The sequence below is a fragment of the Leuresthes tenuis genome, unplaced genomic scaffold, assembly GCF_036924035.1.
Source record: "Leuresthes tenuis unplaced genomic scaffold, fLeuTen1.0.hap1 SCAF_12, whole genome shotgun sequence".
NCBI classification, from domain to species: domain Eukaryota; kingdom Metazoa; phylum Chordata; class Actinopteri; order Atheriniformes; family Atherinopsidae; genus Leuresthes; species Leuresthes tenuis.
In genome coordinates, this window is record NW_027325366.1 from 30,948,643 (window position 1) to 30,972,436 (window position 23,794).

At 40.7% G+C, this 23,794-nt stretch overlaps 2 protein-coding genes across 3 annotated transcripts in view; both read right to left on the reverse strand.

Annotated features, from left to right (window-relative positions):
• Nucleotides 1–758: 758 nt before the first annotated feature.
• arl5a (ADP-ribosylation factor-like 5A) lies at nucleotides 759–9,393 on the reverse strand. Its single transcript, XM_072397488.1, has 6 exons — nucleotides 9,037–9,393; nucleotides 4,837–4,897; nucleotides 4,593–4,740; nucleotides 4,229–4,312; nucleotides 1,566–1,717; nucleotides 759–1,419 (listed from the first exon to the last, which is right to left on the reverse strand). Exons 1-6 carry the CDS (start codon nucleotides 9,080–9,082, stop codon nucleotides 1,371–1,373), a joined length of 540 nt encoding a protein of 179 aa, XP_072253589.1. The 5' UTR covers nucleotides 9,083–9,393; the 3' UTR covers nucleotides 759–1,370.
• Nucleotides 9,394–9,663: 270 nt separating this feature from the next.
• Nucleotides 9,664–23,794, reverse strand: part of cacnb4a (calcium channel, voltage-dependent, beta 4a subunit) — a 40,418-nt gene continuing 26,287 nt past the window's right edge. For both annotated transcript variants that reach the window (XM_072397494.1, XM_072397495.1), the window contains 11 exons: nucleotides 22,497–22,619; nucleotides 19,459–19,586; nucleotides 18,715–18,794; nucleotides 18,562–18,581; nucleotides 17,247–17,327; nucleotides 14,694–14,752; nucleotides 14,494–14,603; nucleotides 14,209–14,360; nucleotides 13,779–13,874; nucleotides 13,497–13,673; nucleotides 9,664–11,611 (listed from right to left, as the gene is read on the reverse strand). In XM_072397494.1, the coding sequence (XP_072253595.1) occupies nucleotides 11,348–11,611; nucleotides 13,497–13,673; nucleotides 13,779–13,874; nucleotides 14,209–14,360; nucleotides 14,494–14,603; nucleotides 14,694–14,752; nucleotides 17,247–17,327; nucleotides 18,562–18,581; nucleotides 18,715–18,794; nucleotides 19,459–19,586; nucleotides 22,497–22,619 (1,290 nt within the window). In that variant the 3' untranslated portion in view covers nucleotides 9,664–11,347. The remainder of the gene's footprint in view (nucleotides 11,612–13,496; nucleotides 13,674–13,778; nucleotides 13,875–14,208; nucleotides 14,361–14,493; nucleotides 14,604–14,693; nucleotides 14,753–17,246; nucleotides 17,328–18,561; nucleotides 18,582–18,714; nucleotides 18,795–19,458; nucleotides 19,587–22,496; nucleotides 22,620–23,794) is intronic.

Here is a 23,794-nt window from a genome sequence, read left to right on the forward strand (position 1 = left end):
GTAACTTTACATCTGCAAAATTCACATTTTCTAATAATTCTACACCATCATTTTTGGACTTTTTTTATGTAGGTCCACAACATAAAATCCAAAAACCTATTTAATTACTTACATAATGAGCTTAAAAACAAAGTGGGTGAATACAATTTGCAAGTGGCTGTATCAGATCTATACAAACGGCTGCCAAAGAACACAGTTTTCTATGTTTTTGGTGACTACCGTGAGCCAAATAAATAGAAATTCAAGGAGCTTCATTGAATGGTGACATTTTATAACCCAAAATGAGCCTAGTTACATGCGATTTTGAGGAGGGGGCATAGTTTCAGTGTGACTTACATGCTACAGAAGTCTGATAATCTATCAATTCAATGTTCAAATGTGCATATTAATAAAACAGGAGCCATTTATGAATAGGTATGAAAGAAAATACATTATTACATATTTACTGTTGCTTTCAGGCGCATCCGTTTACTCTCTTTTCTCAACCACTCACTGCGTGCTCCTCTTCTCTCCCTGAATCCTTCTGCTTCCTTACGCTACAGCTCAGCCGCTCTACTCTACTGATGCCACCGTTCATTGCGCTCCCTGCAAAGAATCGGTGACCGTGAGCTCAGATGACACATTCTGCCCCTGAAAGGACTAAAAAAGAACAAGTGCCGTCACATGCAAGTTCAAAGTTGTGGGTGGAAAGGTTAAGAGGAACCTTGAGCAAATGAGGGAGTCAACTGAAAGAAACACTCATTTACGACACAATGCAATTCACCTGAAACAGATAAAAACATTTTATTTCAGTGATTATTCACAGAGACTGAAGGGACGAGGGTATAATGTTATTCTACCCTCCCTCAAGCATGTTTCAGTCACCACTGACCATCATCACTTGAACATTCTCCTGCAGGCACCGAGTTATAAGAGAATACTGGACCGTACACATGGGGGGGAGGGGTAAAAACCACCACAGCCAGTCCGGCAATACTGCAAGGCCACCATGGGCTAGACTCATACACAGCTGAAGAAGAAGTCCATGTACAGATCCAAGCGAGTCGCTTCGTTGACCTCTGTGATTTGCTGACAGGAAAACCGTGCAGAAATTTAAATAATCAGAGTGTCTGTGTTGTCCACTGTCCTTCTGATGAGGTCTTTTTTTCTTTCTTTTTTTTGTTCTGAGTTCAAATGTCTTTTGTAAAATAAATTATTACAGAAGAAGATAACATCCTGCCGGCGGTCTGTCCGTATCAGCTTCACAGGAGAGGATGAAGAGGAGAGGGCCGTCCATCAACTGATCTCACCCTCATCCTCATGTCTGGAGGCAGAAAAAAAAAAAAAACTAAAGAGAAAAGTCGCAATCCTAAACAAATTCATTTAGGTCATCATCTCACACGTAGCCGTGACATCATCCACTCCAGACCCTGGCACAACCTGCAGGTAAGGAGGACACGGGATGCACAAAGGGACGGGGATTTGGAGGAGAGTGGGACAGAGGCACAGACAGATGAGCTTTCAGTTTGTATCGTTAAGTTAAATAAAGTTTTCACAGAAGACTGAGCAGAAAATGCAGTTCTCACCCCTCCCCTGTGAGGGCGCAACAGGCCTGGATGTGCCACTGGTGGTCTTTGACCGAGGTAAGTTGGAGGCTCTGGGAGATCTCAGCCACAGACATGCAGCCTTTCACGTCTTGTTTGTTGGCAAAGATCAACAGCCCTGCCTTTCTCAAGTCCTGGAGGGCAGAAAAGGAAAAATATGGAGCGAGGAAATGTAGTTTTTGTTTGTCAAAGACACCGATGACTGCATGAATGAGCACTGAAAAGACCACTTTATATTGTAAAATGACTTATCTGGCTAAAACAATTCAGAACACACAGCTTAAAAGGTGGATCAGTTATTTAGCACAAACGAGGCTCACTAAGACATTCTCTTTATTTAGTTTATTTAGTAAAATATGATCCCAGAATGAAATAAAGGCACGAATACAAATAATTTGGGTGAATTCACAACTAAGGACCAAGTGCGCACACACTGAAAAGGAAGATGTTTTGTTTGTGATGTTTTTCGGTACAAACATCTGGGAGACGTAACTTTACATCTGCTAAATTCACTTTTTCTAATAATTCTACACCATCATTTTTGGACTTTTTTAATGTAGGTCCACAACATAAAATCCAAAAACCTATTTAATTACTTGCATAATGAGCTTAAAAACAAAGTGGGTGAATACAATTTGCAAGTGGCTGTATCAGATCTATACAAACGGCTGCCAAAGAACACAGTTTTCTATGTTTTTGGTGACTACCGTGAGCCAAATAAATAGAAATTCAAGGAGCTTCATTGAATGGTGACATTTTATAACCCAAAATGAGCCTAGTTACATGCGATTTTGAGGAGAGGACATAGTTTCAGTGTGACTTACATGCTACAGAAGTCTGATAATCTATCAATTCAATATGAAACCATGTTGTTCGGTACAAACATCTGGGAGACGCTGAACACAAGCCGATAGGTAGATTTCTTTTAAGATGTTTCCCCTGCTGCAGCCTCTAGTTCTGGCTCTTCCCCAGGGAAAGAAAAGAGAGAGACTTTTCTCTTCCCCAACCTCAAAATTGTCCCAAAACACAGCTGATTTTCCACTAAACTCACTATGCTGACTGATGCTTTTCCAGCCATTCATCTGGGGGACACTGCGAGTATCACATCGGTTAGTTTGAAACTTCTTTAACGTTTTATTCTCAGTTTGGAATTTATGCCACAGAGGAAAAAACCTCGAGCCATGCCGCCAGAATTGTGGCCGCAAACTAGCTGTATTTCCAGGCTGTGTCCATTATCCGCCCTGGAAAACACACAAAAGCCTCCAGGGAAGCAGGCTTTCACCGGCGAGAATGCTGGACACCGTGTCAAACTTCTCCCACTGCTTGAGCAGTGCAAGCCGTGGCTGCATGTTCTGTGAAAAATGCATGATGTTTGGTCCTCTGTGAGTGAGTTAGCAGCCCTTATTCTATTACTGTTCGCTGTTTACAATATGAGCTTCGCAGAGTTAGTCGAAGGAGACTTTTAAGAGGTGCTGAGAGGCGGAGAAGTCGGTGGAGCTTATCAACATATCGACGGATTCTCACCCCCTGAATGGGGAAGCTGGACTGTCATGACCCATGCAATATTAGGACCAAGAGAGTTGAAATGATGATGAATTTAGATCCCCAAACAATTCGATCAGGACCTGCTGGGCAAGATGAATCCATCTCTAACGATGCCAGTATTCAGCTAAAGAACAAATTTAAACGAAGCGAGGCAGTTCGCCCGGCAGCCCACCAAATCAATGTACGTTTCCACTTCTTCACATGAGGCTCGCATCACTTCAGATGCAGCTCTTGGAATTATTGTTATGTAGTACAGCAACACATTAACAGTCTTTAGACTACAGAGACTACAGCTTCTCAGACAGCATGCATGCTCTAAGTGACAGCTTGTGCACAAACAGCCAAAGGGAAAAGTCCAGCATGTGGCCGGCTGACCAATGGTGTGACTTCAGTCAGTCAGCAGCAAATAAAAGATGACCTTTTGTATTAAAAATTATCCCCAAACATATCTAATATCCATCCCTACCGATACGAAATTAGAGGAGCAACGGTGCAGGTAACCCACGGTACGGCCCGCACCTCGGTTTTTGGGCCACGGTTTCAGTACGTGTTTTGTTTGCGAATTGGAATGAATCGTAAAACCGAAAACCCGCGGTCCATAAGGGAGTATTGTCCCCTGCATAGCGGACCGAACGGTTCAATAAAGTACCGCTGTAGAGGGCTGCATTGGGATGAAATCTCACAGGAGCGGGCGGCAAAATTTTTTTTAAAAACACTGTGGGATCAGGATGTATCCTAGCAACAGGATGTCAATAAATGATGTGGAAAGGAAGCTCAAAGAAGGTCTTTACAGCACAAAGGCAAAGCAAGGCAAGTCTGACATTTGGAGAAGTTTCTCAATTGTCTGTGAATCTCTTTATTAATCCTATAAAGTCCTATAAAGTCCTATAAAGTCCTATAAAGTCCTATAAAGTCCTGCAGGACGGGAGAAGACACAGAATCAATGCATTTCTATTATCGTGTGGGCATAAACTCTCAAGGTTTTACAGGTGAGGGCGGTAATGGTCAGAAATTCAGCGGGAGCAGGATGAAGAAAACAGTCCCGTGCAGGGCTCCGTTGCATCATGCAACAAAGTCTGAAGCAAGAAAAGTTGACTTACTTCATGTGCTAGCATTCTGTAGAGTTCCTCTTTGGTTACAGAGATTCGTTCTCTGTCTGTGCTGTCGACCACCACAATTACAAACTAGTCACAGAGAACAAAAGAGACACAATTGATTAAAGAATAACAGCACAATCGGACATGGTTGCATTATAAAGTTAGTTTTTATGGAAACACATTATCGACTAGTAGCAACTTGACTTGAAATCACTCCTAACAATACTATACATCCCAAAAAAGCTGCCAGTGACAGTTTGGTCAATCAAAGAGTTCCTCATATACAAGTCGAATACCTGGTGACTCACCACAGTCATTACTGCAGTGAGCCAACATAATAATTAGCCAAACGCAGAGCAATAATTACCTCTGTGTTTGTGTAATATGTGTTCCAAGATGACCTAAGGGACTCCTGACCCCCGATGTCCCACATCAGGAAATGGGTGTTGTTGACGACGATCTCCTCCACGTTGCTCCCGATTGTAGGAGAAGTGTGCACCACCTCGTTCATTGAACTGGAACGTACAAAAAGACACGAGCAGCTGGTCACAAAATGGCCAAATACACTCCTTAAGCTCGTAAAGAAGCCAGTGAAAGTGTTGGATACTTACAACTGGTAAAGAATCGTCGTCTTGCCTGCATTGTCCAGGCCCACAATGATTACTTTGTGCTCTGAAAAGCAAAGAAAAAGACTTCACTCACTGACGGTTGGTTGGTAACTGACTGATGTGCGCGTCTTTTAGCTGTAAAAGACTGTGCACTTTCACAGCCTCAGACAAGTTAGAGCACAGTTTCACAAGCGCGTACATCTGAGCTGGAACTAGAGGCAGTTGTAGAGGAAACAGAGACACAAAAAGGCTTCAGCTATTTAAAAAAAACAACACAAGATGCTGTGATAACTAGGACTGATTCCCAGCGTTAAAGCACTTATAAAAGAACACTTTACTGTTAAAAATGATGCCGACGGTTGTGCGTCTATAAAGCTTTTTAAACACAATACCCAGCTTTAGGCGTCAACAACAAAAATCAGAGAGTGACTAAAAGAGATAAAAGCAGCACGTGTTTCTAAGAAAGACTTTATCGGCACAATCTTCACATTTGCGAGTAAAGCCAAGCATTAAACACACAAAGGCAAACACCAGAGGATTTATCTGTCTTCTGCTGATATCATCTTACAGGGGCATGGCTTCAACTTTCCTTTAAGGGTATCACATGTCAAATTGCAACTGTTCAGAGCAGGAGAGGGATTTATATCATTATGCACTGCTTTTTAGTTGTTTTCTTACCACAGAAAACAATCAAAAAGCAGCGCTCACTCCTCAGCTCACGGAGCTATAAAAGAACCCCAAAATGAACCGTTTCTCACACGTCTGCACAATCTCACGGCCGACTGAATCACGCAGAACATTAAATGTGTTCACAGCATAATATTGTTTAGTTTGGATATCAATTCATTTGGAAAACCATCCAGAATAATGTATGTGATGCATACCTCAATACCTGACATCTATATTGTTTTCACAGCCTGCTAAAGCTCTACAAATCGGCTTCTAAGGACTCAAAAATCCTCCTTAATAACTAACTCTAACATATTCACGCTCTCACAGAAGATCAATACTTAAATGAGCACACTTCTAACAAAATGTACCTGTGTGGGATAGATTTTACAAATCTGAATTATTAGAAAATCCCCAACCAGTGAAAACTTGCACAGCTTGACATGAGCTACATATATTAAAGGACCACGTGATGTACGGCCCCCCTGGCAAAAATGATGGCATCACCTCACTTTGATGTTCATTCGGCTTTTATTTTGTAAGAATATATTAAGGAAAAACATATGAAATTACGCTCCCCCTCTGGCTTTTACAACTGCCGGATTTCTGGTTCTTTCTCATATAGCAGGTGACTTTTGTCGTGAACATTTCGCTGGCCATGTCATAGAGTTGATATGTCTGTATTGAACCAAAGTTTAAATGCTTATTTTTCTGTGAAAAATGACTTCAGGACCACCCAAACTTCTTTTCGATCAGTGTAATGAAAAAAAAGTGTCAAACTTTCAACATATACGTGTGCATTTGCTCTAGTTGGTGCCGTTTCCTGTGAATCAGCTGCGTTTCACAGCTTCTTAAGCTCTGCACCCTCATGCAGGCTTAATGTTTTAGACATATTTTTCTTTTTTACTTTGAGATCATAAAGTCACAATGTTCAGTTACCAAATGCTGTTTTCTTCATTTTCACCAGGAGTTTCGTAGTTTCCGTAGCAACGTTCGGTTGTGCAGATGTGATAAAAGTGGAACATCTGCCATGATGTAGTCTGGTTTACGGTTGATTTTTTTTCACAGTTTGTTACTGTGATGTCAGTTCTGCTCGACCCAGTGAAAAGATTGAGGAGCAGGAGGGAAAGAAAGAAAGAAACAAGACGAAACCATCCCTGAAGGCTTCAGCAGAACCTCCTGTTGGATCAGACAGTGTTTTCGTGAGGTTGGCCACACCTCTTCATGCAGTGCTCTTTCTTCTCTTCTCAGAGATTGAACTAATCATCATCTCAGCAACACTCTCCTTATAGAGGGCACTAGGAAAGGGGGTACAGTTCTGATATGAGCCTTTAAATGGTGTTCTGCACACCGTTCTTCTCAGTGCCTCTGACAAAGCAGCATTAAAAGCAAAAAAACTGAGTTCTGATTAAGGCAAAGGCACAGAGGGGATTCTTTTCTTTCCTTTTTTCCTATAAATATGGAAAGGTGCACTTACGAAGTCACTCCAACGGATCACCACAATTACTCTGGAGTGATTAGCATGATTGGACGACCGACCTCCTCATCCTGTCATTAAAGGTGAGCTCATCGACCTCATTGAAGCTAATTTCAGCCGCTTGTATTCACAATCTCATTCCTTCAGTCACCACACACAGTTTGAGACTAAAAGTGAGGGTTGGAACTTAGAGCGTCTGGCTTTGTCTTTTCATTCAGCTGTTTTCACCACAACAGACTGGCATTCGAGTGGATGCTGCACAGATTTGCCTGTAAATCCCCTGCCGTAGCCCCACTTAAATGAACAATACTCCAAGATACTTAAACTCCACCACTCCAGGCAGCAACTGACTCCAAACCCAGGGAAATCCACCCTGGGGATGCTAATTCTCATCCCAGCTGCTTCATACTTGGCTGAACACCGCCCCAGTGTTTGCTGAGGACCACATCATCTACAAACAATGTAATCCTAAGTCAACTGGCCCGGAAACCCTCGGGATCTTGACTATTCTGTCCATAAAGGTTACGACCAGAATTGGTGGAAAAGGGCTGACAAAGCAAGCGAAGCTCAATATGAAGCACTTCTCTGTGTATTACCGCAAAGTTAGGCTGTACTTTGCAGAAGAAAAACTAAAACCTTACAGAGGAGAGAAAGAGAAACCTGATCCAAGTGTGGGCCTTATCTACAAATCTCTACCAAGTTGAACATAAACTAAATCAAACAGCTTTAAAAACACAGGGGAGGACATTACTTTAGATCTATATATATGTCTTTAGGAAACCTAACAGACTGCATGAACACATGCTCACAACATTGTCTAGAAAGCTGGAAATAGAAGAAGCTGGGGGAGAAAAGTGTGTGCATTATAAAGGCCATGCAGGTGTGAACTCAGCTGTGTGCATGTAGAACGTCTCAAATAACCGTCAACATCCTTAAATGCGGGCTGTACAGCGGTAGCATGAATTTCCTTCACCTTTTAGCTATTCTACCAATCTATCCACCCTAAAAATCAACCCTAATCTATCAATCCTAAAAACATCCGTCGTGTGGTTAGTTAATTCACTATAAACAGGCAAATATCACTGTATTTACAGAGGGTAACCCAAGTTTGTAAAGTTTAATCCCATGTCAGTGTGTCTCTAAATGAACTTCTGTTGTTCCAGAGTTTGTCTCGATCAGCTGGGGAGAGCCTTGGAAAGGCATCCTGAGATCTGGGAGGATCTTAGGGAGGAGATCCAACAAGAAAAGCTTTTACAGACTCCGGGGACAGGACAGGAGGAAGCAAAATAGAGCAAAGTTCAGAGATGATTGAGCCACTGTAAAATCTTTGTCTGCTACTATCACTTACATAATTACAGATTAGTGAGCAGGAGTCACTTTATGTGAAGAAACATTAAACCTTTAAGGATTATACAGCTGATCTCCAACTGCTGTCATTTGACAGCTACAGCATGGATGTTTCAAATGAGCCCAAACCAATAAATATTGGCTAATCTTGGCATTGCACTGATAGAAATTATGAGATTACAGTGGCAGAGCAAAGTCGGTGTGATTCCCTCTAAAGTCACTCATTGATTCTTCCTGATCCGAGTATTCAGCTGATGTGGACTGCTGTGTGCTCCGTTTGTGGAGCCAACTCCAGCCATAACACCCGCGGTCATCCGTGCTGAACGCTGGGTTCGTGTTACAGGGGTTTCCAAACGAGCTGTTTACTGATTCAAGATCACCAGTCATGGTTTCTGTTACCTGCTCCTCAAAACCTGAGACCATAAATAATCCAACACAAAGTTAATCCACAAAAGATGCCGATAGTTAGTAGAAAACTGTGTTCTTCAGAGGTGGAACAGTGACATTAGAAACCTAGATTTAGCGTAATATTACCACACAGACATGTCACTGACATGATATCATAACGAAAACACATCTAAAGCATCATGAGTAGAAAGCTATTTTCGAGGCTAATAAGAGGAGAACTACGGGCCTCCTCTGGTCATCGAGCCCATTTAGCTTTCATGTCTTCGACAATACCATGAGAATTTCGGCGGCACCATTCTTACCTTGGTGATTAAAAAGCCTCCATAGCTTTGTAAATAGTATTCCCATGGCTGACAGTGACGTTTTTCGATGCCAGCTTGTAAGAATCCGCAGCAACCTAGCTAGCTAGCGTTGATGATATTCAGTGAAATCAACTTCACCTAACTAGCTAGCTTGCTAGCTACGCCAACAAACCGCTGTCAAAGCGTAAAACCGCCATTATTGTATAAATTAATCTTAACTATGCCTGTCCCAGAGAATGTAAACGTCAACAGGACGCGTAATATGTTGCTAGAAAGAAAACAAGAACGCTAGCCACTACGGCTAAGTGGTTGGTATCAGCTGGCTGTTGTGGAGAAGGCTGTGTTGTCAACCTTGCGCATGCGTATAAGCACTGGCTTGTCCTCGACAGAAAAGGAACAGTCCAATATAATATAATATAATATAATATAATATAATATAATATAATATAATGTAATGTAATGTAATCTAATATAATATAATATAATATAATATGTAACATAACATAACATAACATAACATAACATAACATACAATCATAATCAGAGTATTAGTTGTGACCCGATTGCCCCTAGGGGACATTAAAGTTTATCCAATCCATTCCAAAAACATGTGTATCCACACAACAGTATCAGAGTAATTTATTTTAATACATTTGTAAATGACAGTGCACAAAACTTCTTATCAGGCTGCATTCATATCTTTAGATCGGTGCTAAAAGTCCACGGTTTCCAAACAACAAGAGCTATTGTATATAGCAGAAAGGAACAGAAGTTTCTTTGTAGATCTTCCTCCTCCAGAGTCACTGCACACTAAGACCTCTATGGCCTATGAAATGAAAACAACTGTATATCAAATTACAAGATACAATAACATGTCATTAAGAGGTAATGCTTTATTAATCCTGCATTGACTGCTAGCATATATGGATGAAAAAATACAGGGAAACTGCTTCACATTTACATGAAAAAGACACTGTGAAAAAGGCAACGCAGTACAGCCAGAGTGCTTTTTGACAGTTTCCCATTGATCAGTAGTTTCTAATGACACTTAAATCAAAATGAATGAAAAGGCTATAGCTATATTGCTACTCTAAGAAAATGTTATAGCATCAGATTATTCTATAAAACCTTTGACAATAAAGGAAATTAATCTTTTTTAATCTAAGGTATATGCAAAACTCTAAATAAAAAAAAAGGAATGTAATTTGATTTACTGACAGTGGAACTTTACACAAGTTAAGATGTATTTCCTCTAATTATTTTGAAGGTATTTACATATGGAAGCCCTCAATATAAATCATCCACTAAATTCCCTTTCTATCCATTCCAAATGATGTCCCGCTAAATTCATGACTGAAGACAGCAGTTAATATATGTGTGGCACGTAAAAAACATTTGTGCATTACCTCCAAGTGTTCCTTTCTGGTTTTAATAGCTTTTTTGTAACAAATAATAGCTTTTTTGTAACAAATAATAGCTTTTTTTATGAATTTAACATAACACTCAGAATCCAGTTCCCATCAGATGGATAAGAACATAAAACGCTACACTTCCAGGTCTTAATGACCTCTTATTCCTGAGGTTTGGAGCTTTGAAATGTATCTGCGTGACTTTTGATTTTATTTGTGACAAAAACGGCATTTAGAGAAGACAAAGAAGGGGCACGAGAAGCAACGGCACGAACCCTGAAGAGAACATAAAGCAAACCACTTCCAAAACAAAATTTGTAAAACTCTGAGGCTTTCACAGGATTATTATGCTCACGCCGTGGACAGTAGCACACACTCTTGGGGAGTTTTAGAGATGCATTATATTCTGCTTCCATCGTCTCCTGAATGAGTTCAAACAAGTTCTGTGTTGATCATCTCTGCAGGATCCGGTCTGACACTGGTTTGAGTCAGGCTGTCCACTATAATTACAGGCCTACCTACATGCTACGGTAAAAGCTGAGATAGCGGGAAGGGTTCAGAAGAGCCTACTTCCCACACTTTCTCTCGCTAGTTTACTTCATTTACAAGCACTTTCTGAGACATGATAAAACCTGGTTCAACTTTAGCCTTGTGCTACTTTCATATCCAGACCCTCTGTTCATGTCACAGCAAAGGCAGGATTCTTTTTAAGGTTTAAATGTCCATTTGGCTGGAACCAAAGCCATATGGGATATGAGGTACTACACAGATATAAGAGGTTGTTACAGTTCACATGTAGTAGATTTATCATGTTAGAGCTGCTAATGGTGCCTCAGCTCATGTGTTCATGGTGGATGTTCAGAGAAAGAAAGGCCTGCACCTCGTTAACAGCAGGCCACAACTCAAAGCCGATGCCTGGAGTCCTGGCTGTAGCCTCCAGGGGATCCTCGGTTACGGTGAGGCTTGTAAGAGTCCTGGTAGGGGTCCTGGTAGTCCTCCTCTACCAGAGGAGAGTGCTCCCTGCTTTGCTGGGAGCCAGAGGACAGACGGTTGCGATTCTTCCGTGCACGTTCGTTATGATAGTTCTCATCTGCAGGCATCAGGCTGCGGCGCTCGACAGGTGAGTGGTCTGTTGTTGTGTTGTTGCTGTTTCGGTTTCTTTGGGCCTGTTTGAGAGAGAAAAGACTTACTGTTTAGTGAAAAATCAATACACACAAACAGCCTATTCCAGAGAAACAGCACAGGGATTCCTGAGACTGCCCGTTAATTAATTAATTAATTAGATAGATAGATAGATAGATAGATAGATAGATAGATAGATAGATAGATAGATAGATAGATAGATAGATGGATAGATGGATAGATGGATAGATGGATAGATGGATAGATGGATAGATGGATAGATAGATAGATAGATAGATAGATAGATAGATAGATAGATAGATAGATAGATAGATAGATAGATAGTTAGATGGATAGATGGATAGATGGATAGATGGATAGATGGATAGATGGATAGATGGATAGATAGATAGATAGATAGATAGATAGATAGATAGATAGATAGATAGATAGATAGATAGATAGATAGATAGATAGATAGATAGATAGATAGATAGATAGATAGATAGATAGATAGATAGATAGATAGATAGATAGATAGATAGATAGATGGATGGATGGATGGATGGATGGATGGATGGATGGATGGATGGATGGATGGATGGATGGATGGATGGATGGATGGATGGATGGATGGATGGATGGATGGATAGATAGATAGATAGATAGATAGATAGATAGATAGATAGATAGATAGATAGATAGATAGATAGATAGATAGATAGATAGATAGATAAACCTGCTGATACGCTTGCCCTGGTGATAGAAAACAAATGCTCCTATGATCTGATGAAAAAAATGATTCAGTTAGAGTGAACCCTGCTGCAGGTGGAAGTGAAAACTTCATAGAATTATGTTGCTCTCTCAAACTCTAGCTGTGAACATGCTGTGAGCTTCTTTCCATTTTTATTTGATCTAATCCTTTTGGCAATAAATCGTCCATAAGTTCTAAGTCATGGAGTTTTAACTGAGTTTCAATGACAAATTGTTCGAGCCTAAAAGTTTGTACAGTACAGTAATTCAGCTTATAATTTAGCATTATTCAATGGTTTCACACATGATACTAAGTTTGTTTCCATGAAGAAGAACATAAGGTTCATCTGGCTCCATTGTAACTTCTGCAGGGAGGTGCTGCAAAGATGCGGCTCATGAATGAGAAAGTTGGGTATCTATAAAAAACAATAGTCTTTGCAGTATTGAGAAGGGCAATAACTATCACACAGTGATCTTATTGGTTCAAAGGTCATTCTGCAGCATGACAACAACTCCAAACATACTATCAGCATCGATAAGGGCAATCAGAGGCAACTGCAGAAAGAAATCCTGGCCACCATGGAGTTGGATGAAGTGAGAAAATAAACAGATACAGCCGTGATGTACAGAGGAACTGAGGCAAGTTCTCCGAGACACCTGGATGACAGGTACCTGAAATTAATATGACAATTTTTTATTCGTGCATTATCTTCAGGCCAAACTTTAGGTGTGTGTGTGTACATAGGATTTGGGTGTATATTAAACCGCTATTCACTGTAATAAATGAGTACCATCGCATTTTTTTGTAGATATATCTATATGTCCATCATTGGAAATTAGCTAAGTAAAACATTATTGAAAACAATTGTAAATTACTGTAGACAAGACTTCTGTGAAGTGTTTTCCTGCTAAAAGCATCACTTTCAGCATGCTGTTAGGAAATCTGACTGTGGAAATAATTCAGACATCTCAGCTATAGCTTTAGGGTCTAATACATTAATCAGAAGCACAACAGTCCCTCAATCCAGAGGTATATTTTCCTCAATCCAGAGGGTTGAAACGTGTTAAAATAAGATTTGATGTGCCTGCATTTTACTGGTAAGCAACATAGAAACATGGAGATTGTACTTTAAATAAATGAACAAATATAGCTTTCCCCCCAAATTGGCAAGGTACCTGGATGGCAGCAGGATATGGGGAGAGAGCAGTGGAGCCCAGATTGCGTCCCAGCAGGGGGTTGAGTGGCGTGCTAAGTGAAGTGTGCGTAGCACGCCAATATGCCTCTAAGTATTCTGCCAGGTGTTCACAGGCATCTTCCAGCTGGTTCTCATCCAAAATAATATCAAACATCTCCTGAGGTGAGCAAGAAATAGAGGAAAGTTTAGTTTCTGCACATGAATTTCTTTAAAAAGTTTCAACACTTGCACAGTAAAAGTCGTTGCTTCGAAGCTTTCTTACAGAAGGACACTGTGATAGTTTTTCTGCTGCAACAAGCTGCACGTTCAAGTGTTTGCTCTGAGATTTTCCTCTTGATTTGATTAGCCGCTGCAGGACCTGTGGAACAAATGCACAGTAGGAGAATGTCAGCAAATATGGAATAAATACAAAGCTGCTCCCCACATTAAATCTGTAATAGCAAGTGTGAGAGAGGAGCAGGATTTCCAGCTAATAAAACCTTCACAAGTGACAACACGCCTGTCACTTCTACTGTAACTCTACACTCAGTGTTAGTGTCATGCTTTAGGTGTCTTCCTGGATGAGTTTCCTCATATTTCACTTTGAAATCTAAAGCCTATCATTCAGCTGATTCAAACAAGAGAAACTCTTCTGCACATACAGTATCCTGCTTGACTGGATGAAAAGCTGTTATCCAAGCCGTCAGTCTTACCTTGGGCGAGGACACTTTAACATGAACAATAATGGGTGCTAAAGAGGTCTTGAGAAGCTGTGCTGGGTGGTTAATGGTGTCTGCATCCAAAACCACCAGCTGGAGAGATCTGGCCAGCTCAAAGATCCGTTCTATTTCACTTTGGACCTCCGCTGCAGGAAAATAGAAATGCATAAGAAGAACAACTATGAACAGGAAGGAATGAGATGGAAAATCAAACCAGCGATGGTCTCAACATCCACAAAACGTGCACATCATTGAGCGAGACAGTTCCTGTAGCTTTACCAAGGCTGGAGCGGGTGTTGGATCTCTCAATGATGGCCCTCTTACTGGGGTTGTTAAGTACTGACCTCTTGGCCAATGAGATGTCAGCTGTTACCCTTGTGATGGATATCCTGCAACAGCACAAAACACACGTCATACAGAGCACACTGGCAGCAAAACGATGACTGTGCGATCAAAGGTGCTTTACTATCACTGCTCACCTTCCGTCAAATCTGTGCTTCAGGAAGTCAAACAGCGCTTTTTGCATCATATCTGTGACCTGCAGCGATCAGCCAGGGAGAACGCAGGGGAAACAAGAAGAAAAGGAAAGAGGAGGATCAGAAAAAACTGTACATAAAGAATCCTAACAAACATATTTTTACACATACATTTAGTATGCTACATAGCAGCAAATAAGAGACACTGGGATCTTATTATTCATTCTGCTACTGAGTCAGATCTGTGCATTACACGGTTGACCATGTTTTTTCTCCTGTTGGCAGACTAACGTCGGCCACGTTAAATAACATGATTAAGAGCTACAATGAGAAGTGTTGCAGAGACCAGTGCACAAGTGATGAATTGGAGCAATCACATGGTGCAGCTTTCAATGCAGCCTTGGCTGATTAATATGTGAGACTCACTCTGAGGCCTTGAATTGAAACAGAATCTCAAGATGAAGCACGGACAGGTGACAAATTAATGGAAAAAACAACATTAAGTGTCTTAGTAATGTGTTTAGTCATGTGCTGTGCAGTAAGGACGGCATCAGCGAGCCTTGGTATTTATTCTACAAGTGCCTGAGATGCTACAGAAGGGGTGGAACACTGCTCCTCCAAAGGTTATTTCCTCATTTGGTGATTTCATGATGTTGGTGGAGAGTGCAGACTTTTCAAGTGGCAGCAAAGAGCGTTGCCATATTGAAGAGGTCAATCCATCAGGATAGAGATTTCATGACAGGATAACTCCCATTCTGACCTACAGCTTTGTTTAAATATTCTTCTGAAGAATGGGGGGGAATTTTTTTGATTCTTTGCTTCAGAAAAAAATAGAAACGAGAAATAAAAAACATCTGAAAGGTTAGAAATTCAACATTTATTGTAAATCATGTTTATCAATGCTCTTGGGTTTTGAAAATGCAGAATGAGCTTCACATCAGGTTTAAAAGGTAAAAGAAGGCACATGTTACATCAGGTTTTCATTTATTTTATATTATCTGTCGGCAACAGTATCGTAGCTCATATAAAACACATTTTATAGCATTTCAGTATCAATCACAGCAAAACATGTTCTGAACCAAAAATCCATCGACATTCTCTCCTGTTCACTGATTTCACCGTATTTGAATCACTGTGCAGAGGTTTGGGGTAATATTTATGAAGACACAAAAAGGTTTTTGCATCTCTATATGAGGTGAAGCTGTGGAACAGATTCAGTGATGAACTGAAGCATGACTCAGTTTAAAAAGCGGCACAAAATGATGGTTTTTGCAGGGTATGATAAGGACGAAGGGCTCTGATTCTGGTTCTCACCTACTATTTACACTCTGTGTGTGTGTGTGTAACCATGTATATATGTGCACATGTATGTCTATGTACATGTGAGTATATGTATAAATGTCTGTAAATACCTTTATTTCTTGGCATTTTACTGGGGTTACAAGATTTATGGCAAAAAAGGACGGAAACAGGAAGTAAAAGTGGGAAAATAGTGGGAAAAGGGGTGGGATTAAAAAAGTTAATGTGTCTTCCTACTCTGGTTTGAACATGTTAAGTTATTTATCATGATTAATACTTTCCTTATGTTTTGTTTATCTTATAATAATCTTTAACATTAATCTTCGGGGACTAATAAGGTATTATTGAATTGAACTGAATATCTTTCAGAAATCGTCTCACCTGTCCTTCTTTATTATGTTAGCTTCCCTTAATCATACATAACCAACTGGTTTGACTTGTTTCACCCAAGGCCAAGGTTTGTTTTGTTTGTCTGAGCCTCTGATTTGTTCAAAGAAGCCTGACAGTGACCACAATTTAGCTTGTGTAGAGCTAAATTTAGACTCAAAAAGTCTAAATACCATTTTTACAGATTTCAGGCACTTGTTTCCCTTTATTTATTTAAAAACATATTAATAATGATATGTCATGCACACCTTTATCTGTAATGGTTTATCGCTGCTTAAACGTATCACTTGAATCTAAATGCTGGTTCCAGCACTGCAGCTGCATCAAACCCGGCACATTCCTCTTTTTTATCGTCATATGATTAGTAAATGTAACTGCAGCACAACCCGATGGTCGCTTCATCCCACGGACACAATAAACAAACATTTGAATATAACAGAGCCTTCGGTTTTACGTCACATCATTCTGCGTTTCTAATTTCAAACCATGCTCCACTTTTTCAGAGTGATGCGGTTTACCCAGAAGGTTGTTACCACGGCAACACCAGAATGGGAGGCGAGGACTGCGATTCCATGACAACTGACTTCAGCGCTCCCGTCACCTCCTTGGCTTTCCTTTATCATCTGCACAGCATTTCAGACTGATCTCGATGAGCAGTTTTGATTTTAATGTTATATCTGTGAGAACTAAAGGAGCTAATCCAGAAGTCAAGAACTTACAGGATTCAGCGTAAGACGTGAGGCAGCTTGGCCTGTGATGGATGTATTTGCACTAAGAGGAAATGCCACGACACAAAGGAAACATGGTCGTGTTTTCACCTACTTCAGTGCTGAATAAGGGACTTCCTTTCCAGATTAAAGCACGTCTTACCTCGTAACCTTTCAGGGACGGTCCCACCAGGACGACCGGCCTCATGGAGGGAACCACATCATACGGAGGGACGTGCTCAGCCTGGAGGGGTGGGAACACACAGCTGTGGTCAAACTCTGCTATCATACGTGTGTCTTCTGAGGTCTTCAAGTATTGGTAACATGCCCTAAACCAAGTAATGTTTCATGACCTTAAAAAACATCCCAAAGTTTAGTCGGTCACAGCTCCACAACTGTTACATTTGGGATGATTTTAAAATACAATAATTCTTCTCATCGTTTTTCTTCAAGTGATGAGGAGGTTTGGATTAGTTTAACGGCGACATTTACCCTAAACGGGGTAGAGTTGGACTAAAACAAAAAAGGACAGTTAAAACTTCTCCTAAAACTCCCTTTTATCTGCAGAGGTGCTGCGTGACGCTACTGAAATATCCTGTTAAATATGAAAACGAGTAGAGATTCAGACAAATGACAATATACTGTTAGTCTTAACCTTGGTGGTAAACTACAGACTGATTTAAAGGAAATGTGTTCAAAGTCAATTTTCTAATAAAATGTTCATTAAAAAAATGCTTAGATTTGAATCATGACCACACAACCAAAGGTTGTACAGCGACATTTAAGATGTACCCTTTATGTTACACTTGATCCCAATAAAAAAAGAAAGTTAAATCTCTGATGAATGAATCCAGCAGCTGATGATACTTCTCTAACATCATAAGTAACAGTCGGGTGAAAAGGCCGCTCTTTGGGCTGGAATTTGCTTCTTTTGGGTATATTTGGGCTCTGTGCAAACATCTCACATCCCATCACTGATATCACTGATGCTAAGTAGAAGGCTTTATAGATCCTTTATAGATCCTTTATAGACTCCTCAAAGAGTAACATGCTAATAAAAGTCATAATCTGTGAAGGGCACCTCATATGATAAGTATATATAGATCATATGGACATATATATATATATAACCCTAACCCTAACCCACCATCAGTGTGTATACATGCACATTTACTTTATAAATGACAAACTCTTTTTTTAAATGGGTGTTTTACACAAGTTAAAAATGTCTGCAGAGATTATTTATTGAAATAGATCTTTGTCAGTTCAAAAGAAAACAGCAATCATCTCAATTTCCAACCTGGCAACCAAGTATTACCAGATCTCCTGTAACAGTAACAAACACCCAGATCTCTGAAAACATGCATAAAAGACTCATTACAACTGGGTTGTAAAAAAGGAGCCCAAAATCTACGAAAGACAGTGGAGAAATAAGCCTTTAGATGCTTTAGAAATAATAACTTCTTCATCATACTTACCACTTTCTGTTTCTGCTTTCCTGGAAAAGTCGGAAAAGATCGTGTGACTAAGTGCAAACAATAATTTCAGGACTAGACTGCATGAGTAACAGCAGACAAATATTTGTGAATCAGATACTGAAGTTTTCTCTCAGACGTAACTGTGAGACTGACCTGCAGAGTTTGGGTTTGGTTTGAAAGTGCCTGACACCATCTCTCCCAGACTTGAGGAGGAATTTCCACTGGATTTACTGCTGCAGTAATGATGGTGAACAGAAAAAGAATCATCATGTATTATATGAACTCATCATGCTAAAAAGAATTAGCTAAAGATGGAGGATAAATACTTAAATAAGTGGGTGAAAAGTTGAATGAATTGTTGAAAATGTTTTGAGGTATAGCAGAACTAAGGCTGATGAGATATGAATAAAAGCAGGGCAACATAGATATAAATCAGGTAACTGTGAGCATATGTTTCAGAGGCTGAGGCTAATGCCAAAACTGCTTTTCACAACAGAAACGAGATGCAAAAGCAAAATGACTCGAGGTGGCAAGTCTTTTATCTCCCGGCATTGTCACAGCATCATTAATCACCTTGCCGGCTATAACCCAAAAGCCCCATCTGATGGAAAATTCTGCGATGGCCACAATCCAGGCACACCTCGGAGGGGCCGCACCTCACCACACAACTTGGCTGTTATCCACCTGACTTCCTGCTTATCAGTGGCTTCAACTGCCAGCCTCTACTCATCTCTAAAGTGTCTCTCTCCTCAAGATAAACCTAAACCCTCCAACTCACTTTATCCCTTTTGATCTGTCGTCTCTACAGTATCTACCGCTGCTGCTGCTGATTCCTCCGCTGTCAGCAGCCCCCCCCCCACTCAATCCTCCCATGCTCAGCCTTTCTCCTCTGCTCACCCATGGAAGCGTCCTCGCTTCTGTTCCTGCTGAAGTCGGATGTTTTCCAGCTTCAGTGGGCTCGGGATGAAGCCAATGTCGCCGCCCTCTTTCACCAGGCGGCCGATCCACCAATCGTTATTGTACTTCTGTAAAACAAAATACATTAAAAAACCACTGATAAAACAACAGGATTTCACATTATTCCTTCGTATGGAACATAACGACCGATCATTCATGTTGTTTATATACCTTATTAATGTTCATTCACGATTACAAACACTTTCCACTCATTTGAGACTTCATCCATTTTGGCATGAGATATAGTAGCAACACAAAGGCAGTTTTCAAGCTGTCCCCATTCACAGCGTGGAGCGACAGCTAAAGCCAAGGAAAGTTTGGCTAGGTAGAGGCTGCACTGCTGAAATCTGTTTTGTTTTACTTGAAAGAAACAGTTGGACCACAATCAATGCCGAGAGAGGCAAAGACCTTAAAGACTCGGTGCTATTTCTGTTTTCTTCACCTTTTACAGTAACAGTCCAAGGTTTGGACAGCAGGACGGCTGAGGGCCAGGAGAGCTACTACATTTCCTCAGCAGGTCAGAAGCAGCCTTTAAAGAAGAGCCTTGAGGCCAGCCTTAATTAAACTTCTTATTATAACTCCAGTTATAGCAAACTCCAGTTTCTGGTGAAGATTATTACGTGTGATGACTAAATGTTGTGAGATTACAAGCTGATTGTCGGCAGTATTTCATGAGTAATTGCAGGAAGGGATCTTTTTGTGGGCTGCACGTGGTGTAGTGGTTACAGCGAGAGGGTTGCAGGTTCGATCCCCACCCGGGCCTTTCTGTGTGGAGTTTGCATGTTCTCCCTGTGAATGTGTGGGTTCTCTCCAGGTACTCCGGCTTTCTCCCACTGTCCAAAAACATGCATGTCAGGTTCATTGGTGTCTCTAAAATTGTCTCTAGGAGTGAGTGTGAGCGTGTGTACGTACTATAGCTCTGTTAGCTCATAGCTGCTGTGTTGTTGTTATTGGCGGCTATCGGGGGGCGTAAAGAGGGCTTTCTACACACTCGTCTACTGGGATGATGTCATCGACACCCGCTGCTGCAGCACAGTTTATTCACTCCGGTAAGAACGTCCATCGTACTCAAAGTTGTCGTCCATGTCGTCAAAATCTGATAAATATCCTGCCATGTTGCACAAAACTATCAGCAGCAAACTCCGTGTGAAGTTAGCCGACTGTCACAGAGCACGGAGTGAATAAACTGTGCTGCAGCGGCGTGTCGATGACATCATCCCAGTAGACAAGTGTGTAGAAAGCCCTCTATTAGCCCCCGATAGCCACCAATAACAACAACACAGCAGCTATGAGCTAACAGAGCTATAGCACACGTTCATTCATTCATTCTTCTTAAAGTATTGGTGAAATAAAGACAGATAATGCCTTATTTAGAGGCTGCATCGTCTAAGCCCCGTTCACTCCGTTATATGGATCTCCAGATATCTAAATATCTTCTGAAGGACGCCGACTTTCACCAAACTGTTCTCGGTGAGTAGATGAACGTATTTCATGCCAGAAATAAGATCTAGGTTTAAAAATACCAGAGTTCCCCTTTAAGCGGGTACAGAAAATGGATGGATGGATCTTTCCCTTTATTGTTATCTTGAGCACTGGTTTCAGGCAGCGCACCTGAATTTCATCAAAAAAGTCACCTTATTTTATCCTATTATAAGGAAAAAGACCCGGCTAATGTTTAACAGCTATGTTTGTTCACAGCAAAAATCTGATTTTCAGTTACACATTCAACACATTGATGGAGAGGAACAGCATTCATGTAGAAACTGCAAGTTCGGCATAAATGGAGAGCAAACAAGCTCAGAAAAGGTGAGTCTTCAAGAGAGAGCGGGGCGGCCCTGCTCTGATGGCATACGATGGCCCGTTGCATCATCGGTGACCCGAAAAGGTCAACTGTCCTGACTGAGACTTCCTTGTTTCACATTAGAGATGATATAATTGTGACATGGTAACCTTTTTCTGTGTTGTTTGGCCTGTTAGTTGGTGGATGGATGGAGAATGATGTTCCAGGATGAATCTGAGGAACAACCTGAGGAGACTTTGAATTAGATGACTCACCTTCATGCAAAGTGAACCCGGTTCGTGTCAAGAAACTGCTTCCTTTGTGCTGCTTGGGTTTGACCCAAAGGACTTTAACCCTGCAGACTGAAGCAGGGTTTGTCTCCACCTCTATGAAAAAGGATCACGTGTATCTGTTTTTAGTAACTTTTCATTTCTGTTTTCAATCGCAGTTTAGTTGGATTTGGGAAACAAGTCTTCCTGTTTTGATTCACATCCACCTTTTCTCATTATTTGTCACTTGTTACAAAAGCTAAATTTTCAGCTATACAATGGTCCCACACCTTAAATACAGGGTCTGTTCTTAGTTGTTCTCACTTTTCTTATATTTCTGATGCATTCTCGTCTCAGTTCTGTTCTTGTGTTTATCTTTCAGTCTTGGTGTCAGATCAGTCCTGATCTGAGTGCAGCTTCTGGATTATTGCGTCTCAGTTTACCTTTATTTGTCCTCAGACCAGTTTTATTCTGTTCAGGGCTTTGTTTAGGTTCCCGTTTCCTGTTACTCCTCTTTTGGTTCTCCCTGACTGCACATGTATTTCTACGTCCTCTCGCTACTTAATCTCCAGTTTTCCATGTCAGCTGCCAGTTCATTGATGATTTCTTCAGTGGTTTTCTGTCTGGTTCTGCCTTCATGCATTATCGTTCAGATTTTTGGATTTAGTTAAGTATTATTCTTAGTTCGCTGGAGTTTCCTGCCAAGCAGTGCTTTCATTTTGCGAGTACAATAAAGACTTTTAGTTCTCTCAAATCCTGTCTCCAGCTGGTCCACGTTTGGGTCCAAACTTCTTGCTTTCAGCCATGGACTCAACCCTTTTTCATGCTCTGTGGACTGAGATAGCTGTAACACATTCTGATGTGAGTCTTGTTTGTGAGTGCAGACTAAATTCAAGATATAGCGTTACCGAATTTCAATTGAATTGTACCTCTTTGATGTGGAGGAAGTCCTTGGCATCAAAAGAGACAGCAGTGCCAGCCACAGGAACATCCTCATCCAACGCACCGCAGTAACTCACATTGGTCCTCACAGCAAATGCCACTGCTTTACTCTATAAGACAGACGGGAACATTCAGATCACAGAGATGTTCACATCAACTCATTTAACTCAAATTAACAGAAGCAGAGAGAGACAGCTAGCAGAGGCGGCTGTTTCAGCACCAGTGGGCTCACCCAGCAGCAAACCTGCCCTGCAGTGACGGGTGGGCGCTGCTGAGGAGAAGCTATTTCAGACCTCCTGACAAAGGAGGCTACGAGACGGGAGCAGTACTACTGCACATGGCAGGGGAGGGTAAAAGATCCCAATCCAACGCCAGGACACCCTGACAAAGATGGCACCTTCCACATGTAAATGCATAAATGTATGCATGTATTTCTACCATCAGCAACATGACTGTTATGGAACTCAACGTTTAGAACATAAGCAATGTTAAACTGTGTAAAGTAGCTCCAGCACACAAAATAAAGAGTGTGTGCAAGTTTAACCGTGTTTCCGAAAAAGTTGGGCCACTTATTGAAGTTTTACTAAATACTAATGCAGTAATTTCTGCATTTAATTAAAAAATTGTGCAGAAAACATTAATTCACTGTTGAAAATAAGTTAGTTTTGGTCTTGAAAGTTGACTGTCATTCCAATTTTAAATAGTATAAGAGCCTTATGTTTAAAACTCACAATTTATTAGGTTATTAGGTTAAAAGGTAACAATGTAAATGTTAAGTTAATCCAGGCATAACAAGATGAATAGATCTGAATGCACAATCAGTATCTGGCAACTGAAATTGTTAATAATCTTAGTAAATGTAAATGTAAATGTAATTTATTTATACAGCCCTTTACAACAATCCATTTCGGTACCAAAGTGCTTTACATCAGATAATAAATAAAGAAAAGAATAAGTACAAAACAATAAAATAACAGTAAACGCAATAAAATAAAATACAGCAAAATTGAATAAGATAATATAAAAGAGTCACCATACTACTGGGTATTAAAAGCCATCTGAAATAAATATGTTTTTAGCCCAGATTTAAAGAGGCCCAGGCCAGAAATAAGACGCATCTGGGGGGGGAGCTTATTCCAGAGCCTGGGGGCAGCAACAGAAAAGGCTCGGTCACCCCAGTGCTTGTATTTGGACCTGAACACTTCCAGCAAAAGTTGATTTGTTGACCTCAGAGCTCTGCCAGGATTACAGACAGTTAAAAGCTCAGATAAATATGATGGTGTTG